The sequence below is a fragment of the Lotus japonicus genome, chromosome 1, assembly GCF_012489685.1.
Source record: "Lotus japonicus ecotype B-129 chromosome 1, LjGifu_v1.2".
Lineage (NCBI taxonomy): Eukaryota > Viridiplantae > Streptophyta > Magnoliopsida > Fabales > Fabaceae > Lotus > Lotus japonicus.
This window is the reverse complement of record NC_080041.1, coordinates 66,581,131-66,607,615: the sequence shown is the minus strand read 5'-3', so window position 1 is coordinate 66,607,615 and position 26,485 is coordinate 66,581,131. Positions and strand designations below refer to the sequence as shown.

The window sequence follows — 26,485 nt, the reverse complement described above, 5'->3', positions numbered from 1 at the left end:
ATACACCCCCTTGAACACCTTCGCTAGTAAAGTATCCGGGTGAGTATGAATACGCCACCAATTCTTAGCCACTAAGGACAAATTAAAGGACTTGAAGTCTCTAAAGCTCAAACCACCATCCGCTTTGATTTTACACAAATTCTTCCAACTGGTCCAATGCATACCACGCCTGCCAACATCACCACTCCAAAAGAACTTGGAAATCATGCTATCTAGCTCTGCACAAATACCATCTGGTAAAATGAAACATGACATAACATATGAGGGAATTGCATGAGCAACTGATTTTATTAAAGTTTCCCTCCCTGCTCGTGAAAGAGCTTTTTCTTTCCAGCCTTTTAATTTTTTCCATACACGTTCTCGGACAAAATTGAAAATCTGTGTCTTAGATTTACCAATGACAGTTGGCAACCCCAGATATTAGTCGTAGCTCTCGACTTCCTTGACATTCAGAAGCTGTTTAAGCTCATCAAATCTAGTACTTGGCACATTGCGGCTTACTAAGAGCATGGACTTATCAAGGTTGATAACTTGTCCGGAAGCTCGCTCGTACGTGGCTTAAATAGCCTGCAGGGTTCGGGCTTTATTCACATCAGCCTTGGCAAACAAAATGCTATCGTCTGCAAAAAGTAAATGAGAGATTACAGGTGCCGCTCGCGCGACACGAATGCCACTCAGGTTTGCAAATAAAATTGATTTTTCAATTAAAGCTGAAAAGACTTCTCCACACAGAATGAACAAATATGGTGATAGTGGATCCCCCTACCGGAGGCCACGAGCTGGTGCAAAAGCGGGTTCGGAATTACCATTAAGCATAATGGAAAAAGAAACAGTTGAGACACAGCTCATAATCAAACTCACCCAGGAAGGGGGGAACCCCATCTTTTCCATAACAGAACGCAGGAAATACCACTCAATTCGGTCATAAGCTTTCGACATATCAAGTTTCAGAGCCATAATGCCATTCCGGCCAGTAATTTTCTTTTTCATGTAGTGAAAACATTCATGTGCCACAAAGGGAATTATCTGTAATGAGCCTATTAGGCACAAAAGCACTCTGAGCTTCACATATTAAGTCAGGCAAAATCAATTTCAGTCTATTGGCAATTGTCTTTATCACTATTTTGAAAATAACGTTACATAAACTGATCGGTCTAAAGTGAGTAGCATGCTCAGCCTTCTTAATCTTAGGAATCAGAACAATTAAAGTATGATTAATGGTACCTGGCGAGGCTTGACCATTGAGAACCTGCAAGTAGAAACGCACCACATCATCTCCAATAACTCCCCATAATTTTTGATAAAAAATGTCGGAAGGCCATCTGCGCCTGGGGCCTTCGTTGGATGCATTTGGAAGAGCGCATCCTCAACCTCTTCTCTCGAAAAAGGGTCGGATAACACCTCAAGGTGAGTTTGTGTTATATTTCCCGCTACCATGTCAGTGGCCTCATCAATCCCCGAAGGGTTGGAAGATGCAAAAAGTTGCATAAAATAGTCCATAAGGACATGTGAGATATCTCTATCACCATCAAACTCTCGTCCTCGATCATCTTTAATAAACTCAATCATATTCCTTTTCCTGCACAGAGAGGCTTTTTGGTGGAAGAACCTAGTGTTTTTTCTCCGTTTTGAAGCCCAGTTGTGCGAGACCGCTGGCTCCACCAGAGTTCTTCTTGTGCTAATAGCCTGTTTAGTTCTTTTTTTGCCTCATGAGTAGCCTTGATCACATGCTCATCCTGGGTCTGCCGCTGCAGCTCCTGGAGCATCCCTTGAGTATCAGAAATCTTCCGTGGAAGATCCCCAAATTTTTGGCGCCCCCAGTCATCAAGAACTCCACTAAGCTCTGAAATTTTTGCCAACACATTTGTTGTATCACGGCACCAGGTCTTAGTAACAATCTCTGCACACTCATCTCCCTCGCTCAACCACAGCTCTTCAAAGCGGAACCTATGTTCCCTCCTCATCTCCTTTCGAACCCTGCGAGAGCCACAAGTTAATAAAATAGGATTATGGTCATAATGATACCTCAGTAGATGAGTAACCACCGTCAATGGCCACAGATCGTCCTAAACATCATTAGTAAGAGCATAATCCAGCCGCTCCAGAATGGTCCTAGGAGCCACCCGCTTATTGGACCACGTGTAGCGATAACCTGTAAAATCAACCTCATGCAAACTCAAAGTCGTGCACACTTGATTGACCAACTGGAGATGTCTCAAGTCGGGAGGATCACCGCCAAGTTTGTCCCTTGGGGAAAGAATATCATTAAAATCACCCACTAGCAGACAGGGTTTTAAGTAATCAGTCACCAGTCTACTCACAAGTCTCCAGGTCTCATCCTTACGCCGGCCTCCAGAAATCCATACACAAAAACCACAGTCATAGGGAAAAGGTCCTCAGGGTGCAAAATAGTGCTGATAAAATCTCCACCTAAATCTCTTGTCTCCACCACAAACAAAGGCCACCAGCTCATGAACGTCCATGCCCCGCACATTGAACCGGGAAAATATTTGACAAACTTCCCATACCTCTTTGATTTGACGCCTCAGTTGTATACCACCTAGTCTCCATGACAAACACCACGTCGGGATCTTTTGAGCAAACAAGCCGCTTCAAAGCGTTAACTGCCGGTTGGTTCCCAAGCCCCCGAAAGTTCCAAGCTAGGATCTTCATTGAGGTGGGTGGAGCTGCTTAGCAGGCCCCGCCATCCCCAATCCAGAATCAGTGTGTTTCTTCTTCAAAGGAGGTGAAAAACCAGTGCTACAAGGGCCAAGCAAGGAAGAAGACACGCTTGACCTTTTCTTGTGATCACCCTCGTGATGAGCACCTCCTCCCTCTCGGATTTGAACCCCTCGTGCACCACTTCTTGGTTGCCGTTTCCATGGGCTATTGTTCCCATGCACACATTGGCTACCAAAAGCAAAGTCAGACCCTGCTTTGCCTTTACCATTCCTCCTGTTGTTGTCTACCTCCTCTTTAGAGTTCTTTTTCTCCTTTTGTTGTGCATGAGGCTCGGTTTTATCATCAGCTGAGTTAACCTTCATGGCTGATTCCTCCACGACACTCGTCTTCCCCAAATCATTCCCTGTATCTCTAGTTTCGTGCACATCCCCATTAACATCAACATGGTTCTCATCTTCATACTCTTCATTCTTTTCCTGTAGCTCGTCATCCTCCAACCTCAAGTTTCCCCCACCCCTCCGAGCACCACGCCGTCGCTCGGTATCACCACGGAGCCAGTAGCCATATCGGTTTGGAGAGCCATAATCAGGCAAAACGCAATCAGCGAGCACATGATCAATCATTCCACAACGGAAGCAGAAATTAACGATTTTTTCGTACTTGAAAGAGACCCGAACTGGTGCTCCACCTTGGACTGTTACCATCTGCCCTCTTCTCAAAGGAGCAGTGATATCCAACCACACTCGAATCCGGAGACTAATGCCATAGCGTCGCACCTCATACTTGTCCCACTCCAGAAAACCACCAAATTTTCCTCCCAGTGATCGAGCCATTCTTTCATTCCTCATCGTGTAAGGTAGCCCATGAGATTGAACCCAGATTGGGACTCTTGTTATAGGGATGCTGGCTGGATTAACTGCAAGATCAAAAGAGGTCAAGGCAATTAGATGCTTGTTGAAAATCCAAGGGCCAGAATGGAGGACCAATTCCTTATCCTTGGCCGAGGCGAACCGGAAAGAGAACAAGTTCAGGCCAACGTTCTTGATCTCTGTGCAATTCCTGGACTCCCACAGTCGGAGCATCACATTCCTGAAGATCCCCGGCTCCACCTTGTGTGGGGAGAGAATCCTCCCAATCAGCCACTCATCAGTACCCAAGTTTGGGTCGACTTCCATGGGGCCAACATAGAGCACCTCCCCTTCATCACCGTCAAGCTCGAAATCTGGTTCCAATTCTTCAAGTGCCATTCCGGCCATAAGTGATTCCAACCGCGAAAGAGCGTGAAGCGTAGTGAGGGGCATAAGGTTGCGAAGCCAAAAATAGAAATAGTAAAGAGAGAGTCACTGAGGCACTGAAAGCCAGACTGCTCGGATCCCTATGGAAAAAACGAGGCAGACAGAGTCAAACCCTGGCGGTCAAAGGCGGCGCCGCCACATCAAAGCTTTCCATCGAGGGAAACCCTAGCAGACAAAAACATGGCTATAATTACATTGCTTTATTGTAAATAAATAGACTTATAGCATGTGAAACAGGGCGTGACCTGCTATAAAAATAATATGAACAGATAAATATTCCTCGCCCATTTGTTAAGAAAAGCAATCATGACAAAAACCTGAACTTCTAGAAAATTTCCATGTGGCATGCAAGTGGTAAATTGGTCAAAGACTTCCATCCAAAATTAAAGAAACATCTTTTATTCATCACACTATTATTTCTTTAATACTAATTATATGCGGTGTTATTAAACTCGACCGGTCATCAACTCGGTAAGATTACTGGGTCAATGAGTCACTGATCGAACCCCTGGGTCACTGATTGAACCATTTGACTCGGAATATATTAACATTTTAAAAAAACTTCATAATACCTGTTAATAATATCTAACAATTTCAAATTGTAAATTTAAAACCATTAATAACTTCAAACAAAATAATATTAGTGTTAAATTTCTTATAATTACTATTGTGATTTCACCTAACAATATTATAAATTCATATAATTTTAAAGCCTAAATACTCTGGAGGTCCTTGAAATTATATGGCATATGAAAATAAGTCCCTGAAAATTATTTTTTCGATTTGGAATCTCTGGGGGAAAAAAATCTAAATAAGCCCCTACCCGTGTTAGGTGCTTATGTGACTCGAACTTTGCGCAGTCACCAATTCCACGTGGATTTTTTATTCATTTTAATGCTTAGATTTTTAATGCGTATGTTCCTCTTTCTTATTCAATTTAATGATAATTAAAATAAAATAAAAAAAGATAATACAAAATTAAAATAAAAAAAATCAGTAATAAACTAATCATCTTCTACAATATAAAAAACTAAATAATAATCTTATGTAATCCAAAAAACTAATAATCTTCATCATCCTAATCCTAACCCATAAGCAAACCCAGCAATCCCAACCTCCACAACTCAGCAATGTCGGCGAATCCTGATTCGCGGCACTGAGAGAGGAGAGCGACTTCCGCTTCTTTAAAGGAGGTTGTTGTTCCTCGTCTCCATCGAGTTCACGTTTGGGCGACTTCTTGGAGCCGTCGAAGCGGATTCTTCGAAGATCTCCACATCAGATCCAAGACCCACGACCCAGATCAAAGCTAATCGAAGCAGACGCACGCCGCTCTTCTAGAGAAACATTTTTTAGAATGATAAATAAAAAAGGTAATTAAAGTAAAATTAACCCGAGAATAAAAAAATGAAAAAGCAAATTTCCAACATTATGGAGTAATAAATTTTTAATGAATTTTTAATGAGTATATGTAAGTTTAATAATTATTTTTATGTATATATGTGTCTATTGTTAATTAAATAATTTAATTTATGTTAGAAATCTTTTGCCCTCTCATATTATTTTTTCTAGGTCCGCCACTGCTGGCCAGTGATATCTATATCTCGGTCCCCAGATGAAGGAGGAGGATTGTATATAGGCTTGATAGTGTCTTTATCAACAGGTCCATCAACACTCTGACTCTGACTTGCTGGTGGCTTGTTTTGTGTTTGTGGTTGCTCTTTTTCAGTACCATACATTCCACAATCGTATGCACCGCGTGTCGCGGGCTCCATCTTTGAGATCTGAGGTCCTTCTTCCCCCACTTTTTTCCATTCGCCCTCTTTTTCCATTGATCACAGATTTTCACAGCCTTACAAGAACTTGTGTTTGCTCCCGAATCTGAGCCTCCTCTTGCATTATGTATATTCTCATTTCAGCTTCTATGTGAGACAAGTGTCTTTTTGTCTTCATGTGGTAGGGATGACAATGGATCCAGTACCTATTGGGTACCCGTAAAAAATACCTACAATGGGTAGGTAAAAACCCGCTAAATGGGTATGGGGTTGGGTATAGTAAATACCCGCAAAAATTAATTGATGCGACCATGCGGGTATGAGTACTATAGTACCCAACCACCCAACCCACCCCATACCCGCACACACATATTATACATATACATACCCATAATTGGTAGTATATTCTAATAAACATAAAGTATAACTTCCTAACTTCTCTTAAAAAATACGCACGTGAAGTCTATATTATATATATGGTTCATAATGATTCTCACTTATTTTTAAAATAAATTATTAACCGACAACTTTAGGAGTTTATTAATAATCTAAATTTATAAATTTAAAACTTCAATTCTCACTTATTTTTTTTATAAAATTTATACTTATTTAAATAATTTTACTTCTTAAATACTCGAATGATTATTTGTATTTTTAATTAATGATTTTTATTTTATAATAACAGTTTTTTTTTAAAAAGTAAAAATTTCATTAACTAAATTGCGGGTAACGGGCACGGGTACGGACATATAGGTATGTACCCATATAGTACGGGAACGGACATTCAGGTAGCTACCCACGCGGGTATGGGGACGGATACATGTACTTTTTAAAAACTCGGGTATGAGGATGGGTACTATAGTACCCTACCCATTACCATTCTTGTCACGTGGCAACATGTTTTCACTCCACGCAGCCCATGTTTTTTTTACTCACTACTTCAACTGGTCCATATCAATTAATATTTGGCTTCTTCATCCAAATGCACAAGAAAACAATATAGCATTGAGCAATTACATTTTCCGTTGAGGAACCAAACGCAAACGACTTCATAAAAATATGACCAATTTGATAATTAACCTTAAACTTCACGGGAAAGGAAAATGAACCATTAGCTTCAATTATATAAATAATGAAATTTTTTAAGGGACTAAGATGTAAATTTTAAAATTTAGAGCGATTATTAATGACATGACAACCTATTACACTAGGCACTAAGTAAGTCATGGGAAAGCATTCCAGCCTCTTCTCATAAAGGGTAAAAGTTTTCTCTTATCAACACCCAATCAATTTTATACGACTCACGTATTTTCATGTTGTTCTTCATCTAATTCAAAAAATAAAAAGTACAAAGATTAAAATTCTAAAAATTAGAAGTGGGAGGAATTGAAGAGAAATCATTTTGTTGGACAAAACTGTCTTTGGTGATTACTGGTGCCTCACTTACAATTGTTCTTCCCCGGTGCCATCCTTAAAGGTGATGACAATGTCACCCACTCACCTATGAAATGTGGCACAGCATGAACGTTCTTTATCACCTTGTATGAGAAGTTCCTCGGATCCAGGCTGATGAAGCCAAAGATTACGGAGACTCTGAGATTTTTTTTTTTGTTACAAGAGGAAGACTAACCGGCAAGAACACACACTAGAGCATCCAAGCAAATGGACTCAACAACAAACGATGGTGACACAATTAGTTTTTGGCAGGCTGCAAAGTTAGTAAATAATCATCCACGTCCCCATCCAAACATAATACGGTTTAAAATCCCTCCCCATCCCCTCCCTGCAATCTCCACACACATTATATACCCGAAATTGGAAAATAAAATAAACATTAAGTTATCATACTAGCAGTAACACAATTAAATTAATGGAAAATAAAAGAAACTCCCAAGATTAACCTTGGCGATCAATCCATTTCATCCTCGGATGAGTTGGATTCATCACCATAATAGCACTCACATTCTTCCCTGGTTAGATCAGCAAAATGAGTGGGGCCAAAGCAGCGAGGTCCTTCGGAAGAGTATGTTTTCTCATATTCCTTGCACCACTTTTCGAATATTTCTTTCGCTTCGCTTTCAGAAGGGACAACCATAATGGGATTGTAATTGCTCAGTTCCTTATCGGAAGAACAGAACCAGCGAACGCCGCCAAGCCTAGGAGGCACCCAAAGGTAACGGAGAGCGAGGAGACTGAAACTGCCTCTCAACATTTTTTAGATCTGAAACTGACCACCATACTTGGTTCTCTCGTAACCCTAAACCCTTTCTCTCAAGTAAACCAACAATAAATCCCAAGGTTAATAATAAGTCCATTTAACCCAGAAAGCAAAAGCCCAAACAAGGTTTTGTAAGAAGGATATGACACAAAAATAGGATTTTACTGAGGCGACACTCATGTCATCAGCAAACTCATCCCTTCTAGAGGGTGCTTAAAAGTTAAAAGCCACTAGAGTGTTATCCTCTTGCGCCAAATTTCGGGTTGCAGGTGGGGTGGGGTGGGGGAGGGGGTTGGCGTCGCTAGGTTTAGGGTGTTTTGGTTATGTTTCTGGGTTGGTGTTTACTAAGAAGGATTTAAGGTCAGATTTTCTAAGAAGGATTCAAGGTTGCAAGTAATGCTTGGGCAGCTGGGCTTAATTTTCTCTTCTTCTCCCCTTAATTTTCTCTTCGTCTCCCTCTTAACCTAATATAATCTCTCGGAATTAAGAATAAAGTTATTAATTAATCATAATTCATTTAACACAGTTGGAATATAAGAGAAATACAAAATACACTTGGAATTGATGACTGTGCAAAATAAGAGCCACATAAGCACATAACACGGGTAATGACTTATTTAAATTAAAAAAAAATCCAGGGATCCCAAATAGGAAAAATATTTTTCAGGGACTTATTTTCATACGTCATACAATTTCAGGGACTTCTAGAGTATTTAAGCCTAATTTTAATTAATTATTTTTTTATCCAACTCACTTTTGTTTATTTTGAACTCCTAGATGTGGGAAGTGGCTTCTTCATGGTGAAGTTTGACAGCGAGGAAGATAAGACTAAGGTCATGGGAGGAGGGACATGGATGGTGTTTGATGTAACACCCCGATTTCGGTGGCGTCACTTTAGTAACCAAAAGTAAACTTAATGCGGAAAAACGTGAAATATTTTTTTTTCGATAATAACTAAGACAAGACTGAATTAAATAAAACCCAAAAGCGAAAAGCAATAGAACTAATATACAATATATAAACAGCCCCCGCTGTAAGTAACAACCTCGTCACGAGTAACCTCCAGTGACGGAAAGAAAACTGTAACGCCCGTAGGCAATATATACAAACCAAATGAAAAGGGTGAAGTGCCCGCAACACCATCCCTCAAAACTGAGAATCAGCTGACCCAATGGCCTGAAAATAAGACCTCCTAAGTCCAACCAACTCTCTGTGATTCCCGTAAGGAAACCACACAAAAAGCTATAGGCGGATCTACCCTGTCCCCTAAGTAACAAATGAAGCAAGACTGTCAGAGCTAAAACTCTACTCCTACACTAATCCTAACTCGAGGAGCTCATACTAACACTCAAAACTATGTGCTAGCATGATCGTCGTCTGAATCAGAATCCAGAACGACCAAGTCTACTAACCCTATCCGTCCTCCCCTCGCAACCGCAGTGCGCTCCGCCGCTGGACTCACGGGCTTAGGGCCCGAACCCTGATCATCAATGATCGCAACAGAGGGTGCACTAGACCCTGCCGAGGGCACTTCCACTGGAATCTCCTCTGAGGGATCCTCCTCCTCTGAAGATGACGGTGGCGGCGGTGCTCCTCCGAATCCTGGTCCGCAGTGAACGCCCGGTGGCAAGTTGAAGCTGATAGAGCATCGCCTCAACACTCCTGACCTCAAGAGTCCTCCACTGTCCACGTGATCCTCCATGATACGCCCCGAATACGTCGCTCGGTGGCTCGCGGGGTCAACCACCCACGACCCGGGGTCGTCCTGATCGATCATCTCATACCTAATCCCCCCGAAGGGTGGACCATGGTGTACCAGTCCGCAATATTCATCTGACAAAAGGCGTTGTCCGCCAAAACACACACAGAAGACGCGAGGGTCAACTCTAAAGAACTATGTAGATAATAAACCCAATAGGTACAAATAATAGATAGCCACTTAGGCTTATAACTAGAGATATCATTCCTAGGGTTGCATGTTCCACAAAATCATAACGACAATAATAACAATTAGCATGTTCCAAGTAAGTTTATCAAATAGCAACCACACTCATCAACTAAGTCAGTATGCATGTTGCGTGATATGTATGCAGGTTAACCCAGTCAACCAATATGCAATCCGGAACGGATGGACATCATCGGATCAGCCCTTCACCAGCCACGGTGGTGCCATTTCGGCCCGTGATGTCTCTTACTCCCACAGGGTAGTCAGATCAGCAGTAAACCCGTAGGTCTGCCATTTCGGTCTGCTACAAGAGACGTCTACAAACGCTCTTTCACGGCATTCCGGGTCTTATGACCATTTTGGAAACCGACGAGGTCCAGAGTACGTCCTGTGTTAATACCTCATTAATGTTGCATGTATGCAAAATGATTAGTCAAACAACGTCTCCGACCTCACTCGACACGTCGCCACGTGTTCTAGGGAAGTTAAAGTCTCTAAAAGCTTACCCTAAGGTAAAGTCGATTCTGCGACCAAAAGACACACTTCATAACGACACATAGCTGCTCCAACAGCACCACCACACACGCTGCTCCAACAGCACAATAACACACGCTGCTCCAACAGCACAACAGTAAACGCTGCTCCAACAGCACAACATCAAACGCTGCTCCAACAGCACAACGACAACATACTCAACACTTGGATCCGACGACACTCCTCGTTTTCCAAAATTAAGATTTTACTTCCAATGCCTTCCTTCGAGGTTGTTATCATTACTTAAAGATTTAGAGGTTATTTAAGGTCTTATGAGTTTTCTTTATAAAATAGATTCCATTTTGTCTTATCGCAAGTCTTATACATTTGCAGGATCTCCCAATCCCAAGTCGCTTCCAGAGGATGTCTCGATCCACTAAACAAAATCAAGGCCCGAACCTCGTTCGTCCTATCAAACTTTCTCAAAACTCTCAAAATAAAATCGGCATGACCTGCCCGCTATTCTCACCATTCAGAATCTCAGATTTTCCAGTGTAAAGCATATTTAAATCATCACAATCAACAACATGTCATATATCAAGAAATCTCAACATTAACACTTAGCACTTAGCATATAAAGCATGCACCACACATCCTAGATTACCCACATAGCACATAGCATGTAAGTCAATCTTCAAAAACATTAAGTAGATGAATCATCTACATTGTCAGCCGAAGCCTCAGAAAACATTTTCAATCACACACAATCTCAGTGCATAAACAGTAAACAATGTCGAAACATCGACCCTAAGCATTAACTAGAGATTCAGTGAGAAGCCCTCACCTGAAAGTTCTCCAGAATGATCAACTAGTGCTTCCTCGCACTCAAAGTGTTGGTCCTCGGGGAAATCCTCAAAAGTACCTTTACAATGAAATCACAGAATACTATAAGAATCTATCGGAAACTAAGTTATCGATACTTACTAAGGTTACTCGAAGTAATCTATACTCTAAGGTACGATAATCTAGCGCGAAAGACAAGTTTTCGGAAAAAGGAAATTTCTTCCTCCCCCTCTAATAGGCTCGGCCACTTTTCACAATTAAGGGGCTCGATTTTTCTTCGATCAAACTTGGTTCCTATGCTTTCATAAGCCGTAACTAAGGGTATTCTGAACTCGGAAAAATTATCGGATCAAAAACTGTCGCAGGGGTATTTTGGTCATGATTTTTAACTTAGGATTTTCAAAACTGAAATCCCAAAAATAAAATTTTGCAGGGACGTCACCAACGACGTTCATGACAACTAATCCTACTAGCACTAAGCTAAGGCGATAGTTTACAGCCTAAAGGTTGGAACTTTACTCAAAAACTACATAAATGGGTATTTTAGGCTAGAATTGATTCCGGCGGAATTCCGGCGACATAACGGAAAATCTAATCCGGCAGAAGTGATCTTGGGCACATATAGAAGAGGTTTAGAATCAGAAATGAAAGATTCAGGATAGTTTTGCAAAAACCCATAAACTATCCACTCAGAAAACTCTACAGAAAAGCTATGGAAAAAGCGATCGGAGGTAAGGATTAGCGACTATACCTTGAAGCCTTGAAGCAGCAACTGATTGATCGACGATCAAGTAAGGTTTGAAGAAAAGCTCTTCTTCCTCTTCCTTCTATGGAGCTCGCGGCCTTGGAGAGAAAATGGAGGAGTTCTTGTAATTTTTCTCACCTTTCTTGCTATATATAGAAAATGGTAATTCGCGGGAAAATGAAAGTTTCGCGAATCAGATTTTTCCGGCGTCATTCTCCGTGAATTAATAGATATGTTTTGGCAAAAGGATTCCAAAACTATAAAGAGGTCTCCTTGTATTTTTGGCAACTAATGCAAAGTCGGTGCAAAGTCGGTGTAAAACTATTTTACCCGATAAGTTGCTTTTTGCCTCGAATGTCGGAATAGAAAACTTCCTTCGGAAGAAAGATTGAAATCATCAAGAGAAATGGGTGTACGCTTGTAGAATATTCATTTGAAGCTCTGAATAGATAAAGTCTTCATTGTCGAGAAATTCTAGGGTTTTGAAATACCAGGGTTTCGGTTTCGGCAAACTTCCGATGATTGGAATCGGACGTTCGTAGATCCTAGAGTTTCGCCTCGAAACGATTTTGATATATGGAAAAAGAGAAGTTCTAACATTTCTCTGAAGATTTTTGGAATTAACTGCTATCGTGCCTAAAAGTGAAAATTAGCTATATACTAGGGTTTCTAACCTAGGTTTAAGCGTGTAACGATCGTGCTATAACTTTTATCGATCATAATGCAATCCTTGAACTTTTCCTGAACTCTCTCCTTCATAAATATATTTCATTTAATAAACTTTCGTTCAGGTTTCCTTTCACATTACATCAACCCTAATCGTAAATGGAAATCTCTTCCACTTATTCTAAGCTTAAAATCTTGGGTCTTACATTACTACCCCCCAAAACGAAAGTTTCGTCCTCGAAACTTAAGGGTCAGTAATAGTTCTGGATATTATTCCTTGATCTTTTCCTCTATCTCTCACATAACACCGTCCGTGTCTTTATTCCAAATAATTTTCACTAAAACACTCTGCTTTCTCTTCGATTGTTTCACTCTTCTAGTCCCAATGTTGACCAACGGCGTCTCAACAGACATATCATCTTTCAACTTGCCGAGGTTTAACTACAATCATCAATGATAACACCACTAAAACTCTTACTCGAATATGATCTCAAGCTTCTGAAGTCAATCTTTACCCTAAGATTCTCATTCCACTTAGCAAAATTCACTCGCTAATCTCTAGCTTGTATCACCGAAATCCATAACGAGTTTCATTCACTCTTAGACTTTAAGCAACTTGTCCAAATGTGACAACCTCAAGTGTTCATCTTAATACTAACCTTCCCCTTTTTGTAACTTGATCACCATCTCGTCAATCAACTTCTTAATCTCTCTATCAAATTCTAACCAACCTCGAGTCCTAGAAACTTAAGACAACAATTCATAGACTTAAAACCTGAACCTTCACCAAGTTTGGACCTCTAATGCTCTGTAGCTCTCCAACATTTCCTAAGAGAACATTCATCTCTTACAATGACAACTCCTTCCCAAAGAAAATCAATTACTTAACACGAACTTTCCTCCCAAATCCGACTAATCCTCGATCAATTCAAATTCATCTTACACATCCTTCTATCAAAGTCCCTATCCAGCTGTGATTCCGAATATCACCCCCTCAATATTAAGTTTATCAAGCCTAATACATCGAAGGTGAAATTTAGAAAGAGCCCACTGGAACAGTCAATGAGTTCCTATCATCCAATAGTCACAAATATCCTGACATCACATCCTCAACGATTCCGCTACGGAACTACACGCCCTCGACATCATACGTATACTATCCATAAGAAATCTCTATGAGATTCATTCTTCAGCTTCTAGCTTCCTTTTAAACGCATCGGTAGAAGACTACTTTCTAAGCTTAGCGTGTCATTCTAAACCTCGTATAACTTTTATAGCTAAAATACTAGCTACGGTCAAATAAGGTATTAATAGGCGTAATAACTATAAGGTCGAAACTTAGACAGTATAAATAAGTTAGGTGTGTTTGCACACGCTACGAGAGTGATGGAATATATTATACTGAAATGAGAAGGAATGGTTAGAAGGTTACCATCGTTCTTGCGCTCTCCTCTGACAAACCCCTCAGCTCTCTCACCGTCCATGGTGTAGACTCTTGCCTTAGTAGCAGGACGCTTTCCACGAGCAGTGTTCAGGGTTGGCTCCGTCTTGGGTGCTCTGCACTGACCGGCATTATGCCCCATTCGGTCACAATTAAGGCATTTGGGCCTCGTGTCGGGACAAGCATTAACATAGTGCCCCGGCTCCCCACATCTGAAACACGACACTTGTTTCCTTGCACCTCCAGCTATGGCAGGAAACTTGCCCTTCATCTTCTTGTCAGACGATCCCGCCTGAAACGTCTTACAGTTCACGGCCAAATGTCCACGTTGTCTGCACTTCCAGCATTTTGTTCCAGCCACTGAGCACTGAAAGGCGTAGTGTCCAAGCTTTCCACAACGGTAGCATGACACAGCCTTCTGGCCAATGGTTGCGGTCGTCGACTTACGTGATCCCGGAACAGGGTCTCTTCCCTCAAGATGCTGGTATGGCTTCCACGGTCGGTACTCCTGAGAACCTGACCTCACTGGCCCTCCAGTTCTAGCTCGGTCCAACCTGCTTTGCTGGTGCTTGGACGCCTCGATTAGCGGTTGAGGTTGCTCACGTGCCGCCTCCTCAGCGCGTCTGTAAGCGTCCTCAGCAGCCTGATTCATCATTGCCTCAATCATGGTAGCTATTGCCATCGCCATTCGATCAGGGCTTGTAACACCCCAATTCTAAACGGTATATGTATTGCAAATATCAGAGTGATAAAAATTCTAACACTCATGGGGCATTACATAATCACTTAAAACATTATCATAATGCTCCTGTAACAGATACATAGCACATAAACTTTGAGATGAACTCATAAATAAACTTAAATGCTCTTGTGACAGTTAATTAGTCTTTGAACTAGTTCACTTTGACAAATAGTTATGCAGCGAATCCAGTGTCTTTAAAACTTAAAGAAAACATAGTATCTTGCCCACAACTTAAAACAGAAACAACTTCTCAAATAACAACTTAATTCAAATTATAACAGAAGGAAAACAAGCGTCCATTTCCCCCCCGAGTGCTACGTATCAGAGCAAGGACTCCAACTCGAAATAAAGGCTATAGACTACTCCTCCTAATTACCTGCACGTTACCAACAAGGGTAACATTCAAACAGAAGGGGTGAGATATCGAGTATCATAAATATAAGAATGGCAATAAATATGCTAGATTAATGTCACACCACTTCTTTTTATATTCATATAGCTCAGTTACTAAAACAGTCACAAATAACGTCATCGACTCGGATACAATTCGAACACAACAATGACTATGCATATGTATGTGGTACCAACAGGGCTTCAGCCCTCATCACGAATTGCCAATTATTGGAGGCACAAGGCATAAGCCTTCATCACAAATTGCCAATACAGGCCATCACAGAGTATGCAGATGCTATGCGACTCAAAAGGACGTATACATCTCATAATCATCACTTCAACATGAGGCATTGCGCCTATATCACTACATCACTAACATCGCTTAAAACAACACAATTCAGCACACATGCATTTTTATCAACTATACAATTACCCTGACATCTTAGGCAATTTTGGCACCAAATCAATGAAACAACTCACTTAAGCATGCAATCATGGAAGAAGCTATCACATATGGTAAATAAATTATGGATTTCATGCTAAAGGTGTTCAGCCACATGCATCATTCTCATAGCTAATACATGGAACATAAAGACACTAACTTTCATACAACATGTAAGCTAAATCTAATTATATTTCCAAAACAATCAGAATTTCCGTAATCTAGAAAAACAGCAGGAACACCAGCCACTAAAAGCGGTCTCCTGAATTCGTTACTGAACCAAAAATCATGTATTTTATATGCCTAGAAAGCTAACTTAAAGTCCTACAATTTCTTAGTTGATCACATCTTCATTTGAGCACTCTAACTGGGCGAAAACAGGTCTCGAAGTGTACTGTCCAGCCCAGGAAATTTTGGACAGCAGCACAGCATCATCAAATCCGTGCATAAATCATATAGCAGTTCAGGAATTACGCTCACAACAGAAACATATTTCAGTAGAGATAACCTACAGGATTCGTTACTTGTTCAAAAATTACAAATGACCTCAATTTGAAAAGCTAACAGAAAACTCTACCTCTTTCTAGTTCATCAAAGAATTTTCTGGGCACATTAACAAGGTGAAAAATCACGTTGAAGTTCACTGGCAGAGATAGCAGATACAGAGCGCAGAAAAACATGGTTTACTAAACTGAACTTACAGACCTCGTCTCTCAACCAAAAATTATGTACCATATCATTCCAGAAAGCTCTTTCAAAGGCCTACACTTTCTCAGTTCAACGCAACATTATTCGAGCACTCTAGACAGGCTCTAAAAGGCTTCGAAAGTCACGGTTCATACCAGGAAAATGACCAGTCCGTTTTATGTTCCAAAATAAGTGATTAAAGTTGTTTCTCATCAAACAAGACACAAAACCTAACAAGCATGCTACCTAACAGTCCTTATGTGCGTGATCATAAAGAAAATCAAAAGGGAACCTCAACCCAAAACTCCTAGCATACTATGGTTCTGCCCTCACCCCGTTCAATCACACAAAAGAAAATCCCAAAATCAATGGATTTCAAATCAGATTTCCAGAACATCATTAACAGAAACAATTCTACATCTCCCAAATCCCTAATATCATTCACCATAATTCCATTAGAAACTCAAAATCCCACCCTTACCTTTGGATTGAGTGCAGCTCCCCGTTCCCGATCGAATTCTCCGAAGCCGATCCGCTCTCCCTCTCTTCCTGCTACTTCACGCACAACCTTCTTCTTTTTTTTTTTTTCTCCTTCTTTCACGCGTCCTCTTCTTTCTTATTTTTTTTTTTTTTTAGCTGCTTCCCCATCCTTATTAAACCATCTAAACCTCATTCCTCAAGGGCTAAACTAAAAATCCTAAAATCTCTCCTAGTCCTTGTCTCTATTTTTAATCCTAACTTTCACCCCCTAGCTCTCTTCCATTTCATAAAACACACTCAGCATCACAAAAAAATTATTTTATTTCATTAAAGTATTAATATATCACCTATTAAACCCTCATACAATATAATCTTAATTAAAATAAAATAACAACATTATTTTAATTAAAAACGGGGTGTTACAACTCTCCCCCACTTAAGAATTTTCGCCCTCGAAAATTTCCTTAAACGAACAATTCGGGGTAGGACTCTCTCATCTGACTCTCAAGCTCCAATGAAATAAAGAATGCATCACACCCATAATAATAATGGCAATCAAAGATGTGCCATTAATAAAGCACGTACTTCGAATTAGTCTATCCTCAGTAGTAGTCTCAGCACCAGATAAAGCAAACACCTTCCCCCTTGCAGGATCCTTCTTGGGTTTGTCACAATTAGTACTGATGTGACCTTGCTCTCCACATCTGTAGCATGCCACAGTTTTACCTTCTAGGCACTCAAAGGATTTGTGGCCCAGCTTGCCACACTTAAATCATGTTGCTTCTGAATTGGGACATTCAGGAGAACGATGTCCTTCAACACCACACTTGTAGCACCTAACCGGATTAGGAGCTCCTCCCCCACTCGGCTTCTTGTCATTACCAGCTTCTTGTTTACCGTTATCAACAGGATTCCCATACGGTTTCCCTCTGAATTGCCCCTTTTCTTTCTTCTCTTTCAAAGACTTGTAGTGAGCAGCACTTTCCCCGCTATCCTCATCATATATCCTACTCCTGTTAACCAGGTCAGAAAATCGGATAATCTGTTGATATCCCACAACCTTCTTGATCTCAGGTCTCAAACCATTCACAAACTTGTTACACTTAGATCTCTCAGCTTCGGCAGTATTGTAGTGGGGACAAAACTTAATCAATTCCTCAAACTTTGTAGCATACTCCGCCACGGTTCCATTACCCTGCTTGAGTTCAAGAAACTCAATTTCCTTCTTTCCACGCACATCTTCTGGATAGTACTTCTCCAGAAATGCACCCTTGAAAAGATCCCAAGTAATCTCCATCCCATCACCTTCAAACCTCTGAACAGTGTTGTCCCACCAATCTTCAGCTTCTTTCTCAAGCATATGGGTGCCAAACTGCACCTTCTGCGCGTCAGTACAATTCATGACTCGAAAGATCTTCTCAATTGCTTTCAGCCATGCCTGTGCTTTGTCAGGGTCGTATGCTCCTTCAAAGGTTGGCGGATTGTTCCTCTGAAACTTTCCCAAAGCACGGAATTCATCCTGATTATGGTTCCCAAGGTTCGCTTGCTGACCTTGCCCAATGGCGCCAACCAACATTGCCAATGCCTCAGCGATAGCTTCATCATTCCTTCCGGCAACCATTTTCCTGAATCTCCAAACAGCCAACAACTCTTATCAAACAACAGCTCGATAGTGCTACTTACACATATCGAGTATCAGTAAGTATTAGAATATATATTATACTAAAAACTTGGTCACTGACCAACCATTGCTCTGATACCACTAATGTAACACCCCAATTCTAAACGGTATATGTATTGCAAATATCAGAGTGATAAAAATTCTAACACTCATGGGGCATTACATAATCACTTAAAACATTATCATAATGCTCCTGTAACAGATACATAGCACATAAACTTTGAGATGAACTCATAAATAAACTTAAATGCTCTTGTGACAGTTAATTAGTCTTTGAACTAGTTCACTTTGACAAATAGTTATGCAGCGAATCCAGTGTCTTTAAAACTTAAAGAAAACATAGTATCTTGCCCACAACTTAAAACAGAAACAACTTCTCAAATAACAACTTAATTCAAATTATAACAGAAGGAAAACAAGCGTCCATTTCCCCCCCGAGTGCTACGTATCAGAGCAAGGACTCCAACTCGAAATAAAGGCTATAGACTACTCCTCCTAATTACCTGCACGTTACCAACAAGGGTAACATTCAAACAGAAGGGGTGAGATATCGAGTATCATAAATATAAGAATGGCAATAAATATGCTAGATTAATGCCACACCACTTCTTTTTATATTCATATAGCTCAGTTACTAAAACAGTCACAAATAACGTCATCGACTCGGATACAATTCGAACACAACAATGACTATGCATATGTATGTGGTACCAACAGGGCTTCAGCCCTCATCACGAATTGCCAATTATTGGAGGCACAAGGCATAAGCCTTCATCACAAATCGCCAATACAGGCCATCACAGAGTATGCAGATGCTATGCGACTCAAAAGGACGTATACATCTCATAATCATCACTTCAACATGAGGCATTGCGCCTATATCACTACATCACTAACATCGCTTAAAACAACACAATTCAGCACACATGCATTTTTATCAACTATACAATTACCCTGACATCTTAGGCAATTTTGGCACCAAATCAATGAAACAACTCACTTAAGCATGCAATCATGGAAGAAGCTATCACATATGGTAAATAAATTATGGATTTCATGCTAAAGGTGTTCAGCCACATGCATCATTCTCATAGCTAATACATGGAACATAAAGACACTAACTTTCATACAACATGTAAGCTAAATCTAATTATATTTCCAAAACAATCAGAATTTCCGTAATCTGGAAAAACAGCAGGAACACCAGCCACTAAAAGCGGTCTCCTGAATTCGTTACTGAACCAAAAATCATGTATTTTATATGCCTAGAAAGCTAACTTAAAGTCCTACAATTTCTTAGTTGATCACATCTTCATTTGAGCACTCTAACTGGGCGAAAACAGGTCTGGAAGTGTACTGTCCAGCCCAGGAAATTTTGGACAGCAGCACAGCATCATCAAATCCGTGCATAAATCATATAGCAGTTCAGGAATTACGCTCACAGCAGAAACATATTTCAGTAGAGATAACCTACAGGATTCGTTACTTGTTCAAAAATTACAAATGACCTCAATTTGAAAAGCTAACAGAAAACTCTACCTCTTTCTAGTTCATCAAAGAATTTTCTGGGCACATTAACAAGGTGAAAAATCACGTTGAAGTTCACTGGCAGAGATAGCAGATACAGAGCGCAGAAAAACATGGTTTACTAAACTGAACTTACAGACCTCGTCTCTCAACCAAAAATTATGTACCATATCATTCCAGAAAGCTCTTTCAAAGGCCTACACTTTCTCAGTTCAACGCAACATTATTCGAGCACTCTAAACAGGCTCTAAAAGGCTTCGAAAGTCACGGTTCATACCAGGAAAATGACCAGTCCGTTTTATGTTCCAAAATAAGTGATTAAAGTTGTTTCTCATCAAACAAGACACAAAACCTAACAAGCATGCTACCTAACAGTCCTTATGTGCGTGATCATAAAGAAAATCAAAAGGGAACCTCAACCCAAAACTCCTAGCATACTATGGTTCTGCCCTCACCCCGTTCAATCACACAAAAGAAAATCCCAAAATCAATGGATTTCAAATCAGATTTCCAGAACATCATTAACAGAAACAATTCTACATCTCCCAAATCCCTAATATCATTCACCATAATTCCATTAGAAACTCAAAATCCCACCCTTACCTTTGGATTGAGTGCAGCTCCCCGTTCCCGATCGAATTCTCCGAAGCCGATCCGCTCTCCCTCTCTTCCTGCTACTTCACGCACAACCTTCTTCTTTTTTTTTTTTCTCCTTCTTTCACGCGTCCTCTTCTTTCTTATTTTTTTTTTTTTTAGCTGCTTCCCCATCCTTATTAAACCATCTAAACCTAATTCCTCAAGGGCTAAACTAAAAATCCTAAAATCTCTCCTATTAAACCCTCATACAATATAATCTTAATTAAAATAAAATACCAACATTATTTTAATTAAAAACGGGGTGTTACAGGGCTTACCATCCTACGCTTAGTCAAACAAACAGTTAGTGCTCATCATAAGATAGCATTTCCATAACTATACAATATGATTAAGCAATAACTTCAATCAATTTTTAAGCGAAAAATCGCTTGCAGACAATCAATTTTCACTCTTTGCAGAGTCACACAACCTAGCACAGAAGACCTATTCCCCAACAACTCCCGAAAGACTCGACCGTGCTCTGATACCACAATGTAACACCCCGATTTCGGTGGCGTCACTTTAGTAACCAAAAGTAAACTTAATGCGGAAAAACGTGAAATATTTTTTTTTCGATAATAACTAAGACAAGACTGAATTAAATAAAACCCAAAAGCGAAAAGCAATAGAACTAATATACAATATATAAACAACCCCCGCTGTAAGTAACAACCTCGTCACGAGTAACCTCCAGTGACGGAAAGAAAACTGTAACGCCCGTAGGCAATATATACAAACCAAATGAAAAGGGTGAAGTGCCCGCAACACCATCCCTCAAAACTGAGAATCAGCTGACCCAATGGCCTGAAAATAAGACCTCCTAAGTCCAACCAACTCTCTGTGATTCCCGTAAGGAAACCACACAAAAAGCTATAGGCGGATCTACCCTGTCCCCTAAGTAACAAATGAAGCAAGACTGTCAGAGCTAAAACTCTACTCCTACACTAATCCTAACTCGAGGAGCTCATACTAACACTCAAAACTATGTGCTAGCATGATCGTCGTCTGAATCAGAATCCAGAACGACCAAGTCTACTAACCCTATCCGTCCTCCCCTCGCAACCGCAGTGCGCTCCGCCGCTGGACTCACGGGCTTAGGGCCCGAACCCTGATCATCAATGATCGCAACAGAGGGTGCACTAGACCCTGCCGAGGGCACTTCCACTGGAATCTCCTCTGAGGGATCCTCCTCCTCTGAAGATGACGGTGGCGGCGGTGCTCCTCCGAATCCTGGTCCGCAGTGAACGCCCGGTGGCAAGTTGAAGCTGATAGAGCATCGCCTCAACACTCCTGACCTCAAGAGTCCTCCACTGTCCACGTGATCCTCCATGATACGCCCCGAATACGTCGCTCGGTGGCTCGCGGGGTCAACCACCCACGACCCGGGGTCGTCCTGATCGATCATCTCATACCTAATCCCCCCCGAAGGGTGGACCATGGTGTACCAGTCCGCAATATTCATCTGACAAAAGGCGTTGTCCGCCAAAACACACACAGAAGACGCGAGGGTCAACTCTAAAGAACTATGTAGATAATAAACCCAATAGGTACAAATAATAGATAGCCACTTAGGCTTATAACTAGAGATATCATTCCTAGGGTTGCATGTTCCACAAAATCATAACGACAATAATAACAATTAGCATGTTCCAAGTAAGTTTATCAAATAGCAACCACACTCATCAACTAAGTCAGTATGCATGTTGCGTGATATGTATGCAGGTTAACCCAGTCAACCAATATGCAATCCGGAACGGATGGACATCATCGGATCAGCCCTTCACCAGCCACGGTGGTGCCATTTCGGCCCGTGATGTCTCTTACTCCCACAGGGTAGTCAGATCAGCAGTAAACCCGTAGGTCTGCCATTTCGGTCTGCTACAAGAGACGTCTACAAACGCTCTTTCACGGCATTCCGGGTCTTATGACCATTTTGGAAACCGACGAGGTCCAGAGTACGTCCTGTGTTAATACCTCATTAATGTTGCATGTATGCAAAATGATTAGTCAAACAACGTCTCCGACCTCACTCGACACGTCGCCACGTGTTCTAGGGAAGTTAAAGTCTCTAAAAGCTTACCCTAAGGTAAAGTCGATTCTGCGACCAAAAGACACGCTTCATAACGACACATAGCTGCTCCAACAGCACCACCACACACGCTGCTCCAACAGCACAATAACACACGCTGCTCCAACAGCACAACAGTAAACGCTGCTCCAACAGCACAACATCAAACGCTGCTCCAACAGCACAACGACAACATACTCAACACTTGGATCCGACGACACTCCTCGTTTTCCAAAATTAAGATTTTACTTCCAATGCCTTCCTTCGAGGTTGTTATCATTACTTAAAGATTTAGAGGTTATTTAAGGTCTTATGAGTTTTCTTTATAAAATAGATTCCATTTTGTCTTATCGCAAGTCTTATACATTTGCAGGATCTCCCAATCCCAAGTCGCTTCCAGAGGATGTCTCGATCCACTAAACAAAATCAAGGCCCGAACCTCGTTCGTCCTATCAAACTTTCTCAAAACTCTCAAAATAAAATCGGCATGACCTGCCCGCTATTCTCACCATTCAGAATCTCAGATTTTCCAGTGTAAAGCATATTTAAATCATCACAATCAACAACATGTCATATATCAAGAAATCTCAACATTAACACTTAGCACTTAGCATATAAAGCATGCACCACACATCCTAGATTACCCACATAGCACATAGCATGTAAGTCAATCTTCAAAAACATTCAGTAGATGAATCATCTACATTGTCAGCCGAAGCCTCAGAAAACATTTTCAATCACACACAATCTCAGTGCATAAACAGTAAACAATGTCGAAACATCGACCCTAAGCATTAACTAGAGATTCAGTGAGAAGCCCTCACCTGAAAGTTCTCCAGAATGATCAACTAGTGCTTCCTCGCACTCAAAGTGTTGGTCCTCGGGGAAATCCTCAAAAGTACCTTTACAATGAAATCACAGAATACTATAAGAATCTATCGGAAACTAAGTTATCGATACTTACTAAGGTTACTCGAAGTAATCTATACTCTAAGGTACGATAATCTAGCGCGAAAGACAAGTTTTCGGAAAAAGGAAATTTCTTCCTCCCCCTCTAATAGGCTCGGCCACTTTTCACAATTAAGGGGCTCGATTTTTCTTCGATCAAACTTGGTTCCTATGCTTTCATAAGCCGTAACTAAGGGTATTCTGAACTCGGAAAAATTATCGGATCAAAAACTGTCGCAGGGGTATTTTGGTCATGATTTTTAACTTAGGATTTTCAAAACTGAAATCCCAAAAATAAAATTTTGCAGGGACGTCACCAACGACGTTCATGACAACTAATCCTACTAGCACTAAGCTAAGGCGATAGTTTACAGCCTAAAGGTTGGAACTTTACTCAAAAACTACATAAATGGGTATTTTAGGCTAGAATTGATTCCGGCGGAATTCCGGCGACATAACGGAAAATCTAATCCGGCAGAAGTGATCTTGGGCACATATAGAAGAGGTTTAGAATCAGAAATGAAAGATTCAGGATAGTTTTGCAAAAACCCATAAACTATCCACTCAGAAAACTCTACAGAAAAGCTATGGAAAAAGCGATCGGAGGTAAGGATTAGCGACTATACCTTGAAGCCTTGAAGCAGCAACTGATTGATCGACGATCAAGTAAGGTTTGAAGAAAAGCTCTTCTTCCTCTTCCTTCTATGGAGCTCGCGGCCTTGGAGAGAAAATGGAGGAGTTCTTGTAATTTTTCTCACCTTTCTTGCTATATATAGAAAATGGTAATTCGCGGGAAAATGAAAGTTTCGCGAATCAGATTTTTCCGGCGTCATTCTCCGTGAATTAATAGATATGTTTTGGCAAAAGGATTCCAAAACTATAAAGAGGTCTCCTTGTATTTTTGGCAACTAATGCAAAGTCGGTGCAAAGTCGGTGTAAAACTATTTTACCCGATAAGTTGCTTTTTGCCTCGAATGTCGGAATAGAAAACTTCCTTCGGAAGAAAGATTGAAATCATCAAGAGAAATGGGTGTACGCGTGTAGAATATTCATTTGAAGCTCTGAATAGATAAAGTCTTCATTGTCGAGAAATTCTAGGGTTTTGAAATACCAGGGTTTCGGTTTCGGCAAACTTCCAATGATTGGAATCGGACGTTCGTAGATCCTAGAGTTTCGCCTCGAAACGATTTTGATATATGGAAAAAGAGAAGTTCTAACATTTCTCTGAAGATTTTTGGAATTAACTGCTATCGTGCCTAAAAGTGAAAATTAGCTATATACTAGGGTTTCTAACCTAGGTTTAAGCGTGTAACGATCGTGCTATAACTTTTATCGATTATAATGCAATCCTTGAACTTTTCCTGAACTCTCTCCTTCATAAATATATTTCATTTAATAAACTTTCGTTCAGGTTTCCCTTCACATTACATCAACCCTAATCGTAAATGGAAATCTCTTCCACTTATTCTAAGCTTAAAATCTTGGGTCTTACATTTGACCACTATCTTGCTGTATCAACATGGAGTCCAGATTTCATCGCTCCTCAAGCGAGAGTCACAAAAAGTTGGCATGGATTCGTATCCCGGATCTTAACGTGGTCTTCTATGACGAGAACTTTGTAACACCCCGATTTCGGTGGCGTCACTTTAGTAACCAAAAAGAAATTAAAGCGGAAAAACGTGAATATTTTTTTTTGATTTGTTTAACTGATAAAACTACGAACTTAATGAAATAAAACTCAAAGATAAAAGACAGCATGACTAATGTACAATATATAATTACAGCCCCCGCTGTAAGTGGCAAACCACATCACGAGTAACCTCCAGTGACGGGAAGTAACAGAAAGTAACGCCCGTAGGCAATATGTACAGTCCAAAAGGATAGGTCAAGTGTTCGCAACACAATCCCTCAAAAATGAGAATAAGTCAGCCCAAACAGCCTAAAACAAGACCCCCTAGTCCAACCAACTCTCTGTGATTTCCGTTGAGAAACCACACAAAAAGCTATCGGTCAGGAAACTACCCTGTCCCCAAATGAAACAATGACATCCAGAGCTATGACTCTACTCCTACACTAATCCTGTCTAGAGGAGCTCACACCAGCACACAAAACTACATGCTAGCGTGATCATCGTCCGAATCAGAATCCAGAACGACTAAGTCAATGTACACCATCCTCCCTCTTCTCGCTACCGCGACACGCTCCTGTGCTGGCCTCACGGGCTTAGGGCCCGAGCCATGATCATCAATGACAACAACAGTGGGTGAGCTAGACTCCGCAGAAGTCCCTCCCACAGGCTCCTCCTCTGAGGGGTCCTCATCATCCGAAGATGACGGTGGTGGTGGTGCTCCTACACCGGGTCCGCAGTGCACGCTGGGTGGCAGGTTGAAGCTCACAGTGTATCTCCTCAGCACTCATTCCGTCAAGTGTCCCAGACGGTCAACACGGTCCTCCATAATCCTCCCCGAGTAAGTAGCTCGGTGGCCAGCGGGGTCGACCACCCATGAGCCGGGGTCATCCTGGTCGAGCATCTCGAATCTAGTTCCCCCCGAAGGGTGAACCATCGTGAACCAGTCCGACATAGACATCTGACAAAGGGCGTAGTCCGCCAAAGCACACACAGAAGATGCGAGGGTCAACTCCAAAGAATTATGTAAGTAATAAATCCAATAGTTACAGTTTAAGGGATAGCTACTTAGGCTTAGTAGTTAGTGATAGCATCATAACATTGTATATCTCCCAATGAATATAAATGACAATAATAACAATTAACATGCATCAAGTAAGATTAACAAGTATC

The 26,485-nt window shown here is 40.9% G+C and overlaps 1 protein-coding gene and 1 long non-coding RNA gene across 2 annotated transcripts; both read right to left on the bottom strand.

Annotated features, from left to right (window-relative positions):
• Positions 1–14,834: 14,834 nt before the first annotated feature.
• LOC130740340 (uncharacterized) lies at positions 14,835–17,250 on the bottom strand. The gene is made up of 2 exons (XR_009020107.1): positions 16,827–17,250; positions 14,835–15,199 (listed from the first exon to the last, which is right to left on the bottom strand). It is a non-coding gene; the product is annotated as an uncharacterized LOC130740340 (long non-coding RNA).
• A 347-nt stretch (positions 17,251–17,597) lies between these two features.
• Positions 17,598–20,788, bottom strand: LOC130743245 (uncharacterized). Its single transcript, XM_057595405.1, has 2 exons — positions 20,637–20,788; positions 17,598–19,009 (listed from the first exon to the last, which is right to left on the bottom strand). The coding sequence occupies exon 2, from the start codon at positions 18,444–18,446 to the stop codon at positions 17,598–17,600; it is 849 nt and encodes a 282-aa protein (XP_057451388.1). The 5' UTR covers positions 18,447–19,009; positions 20,637–20,788.
• Between the last annotated feature and the right edge of the window lie 5,697 nt (positions 20,789–26,485).

Bases quoted from the DNA above. Each gene is read 5' to 3' on its own strand.
- LOC130743245 (XM_057595405.1), bottom strand. From the start codon at position 18,446: ATGGTTGCCGGAAGGAATGATGAAGCTATCGCTGAGGCATTGGCAATG.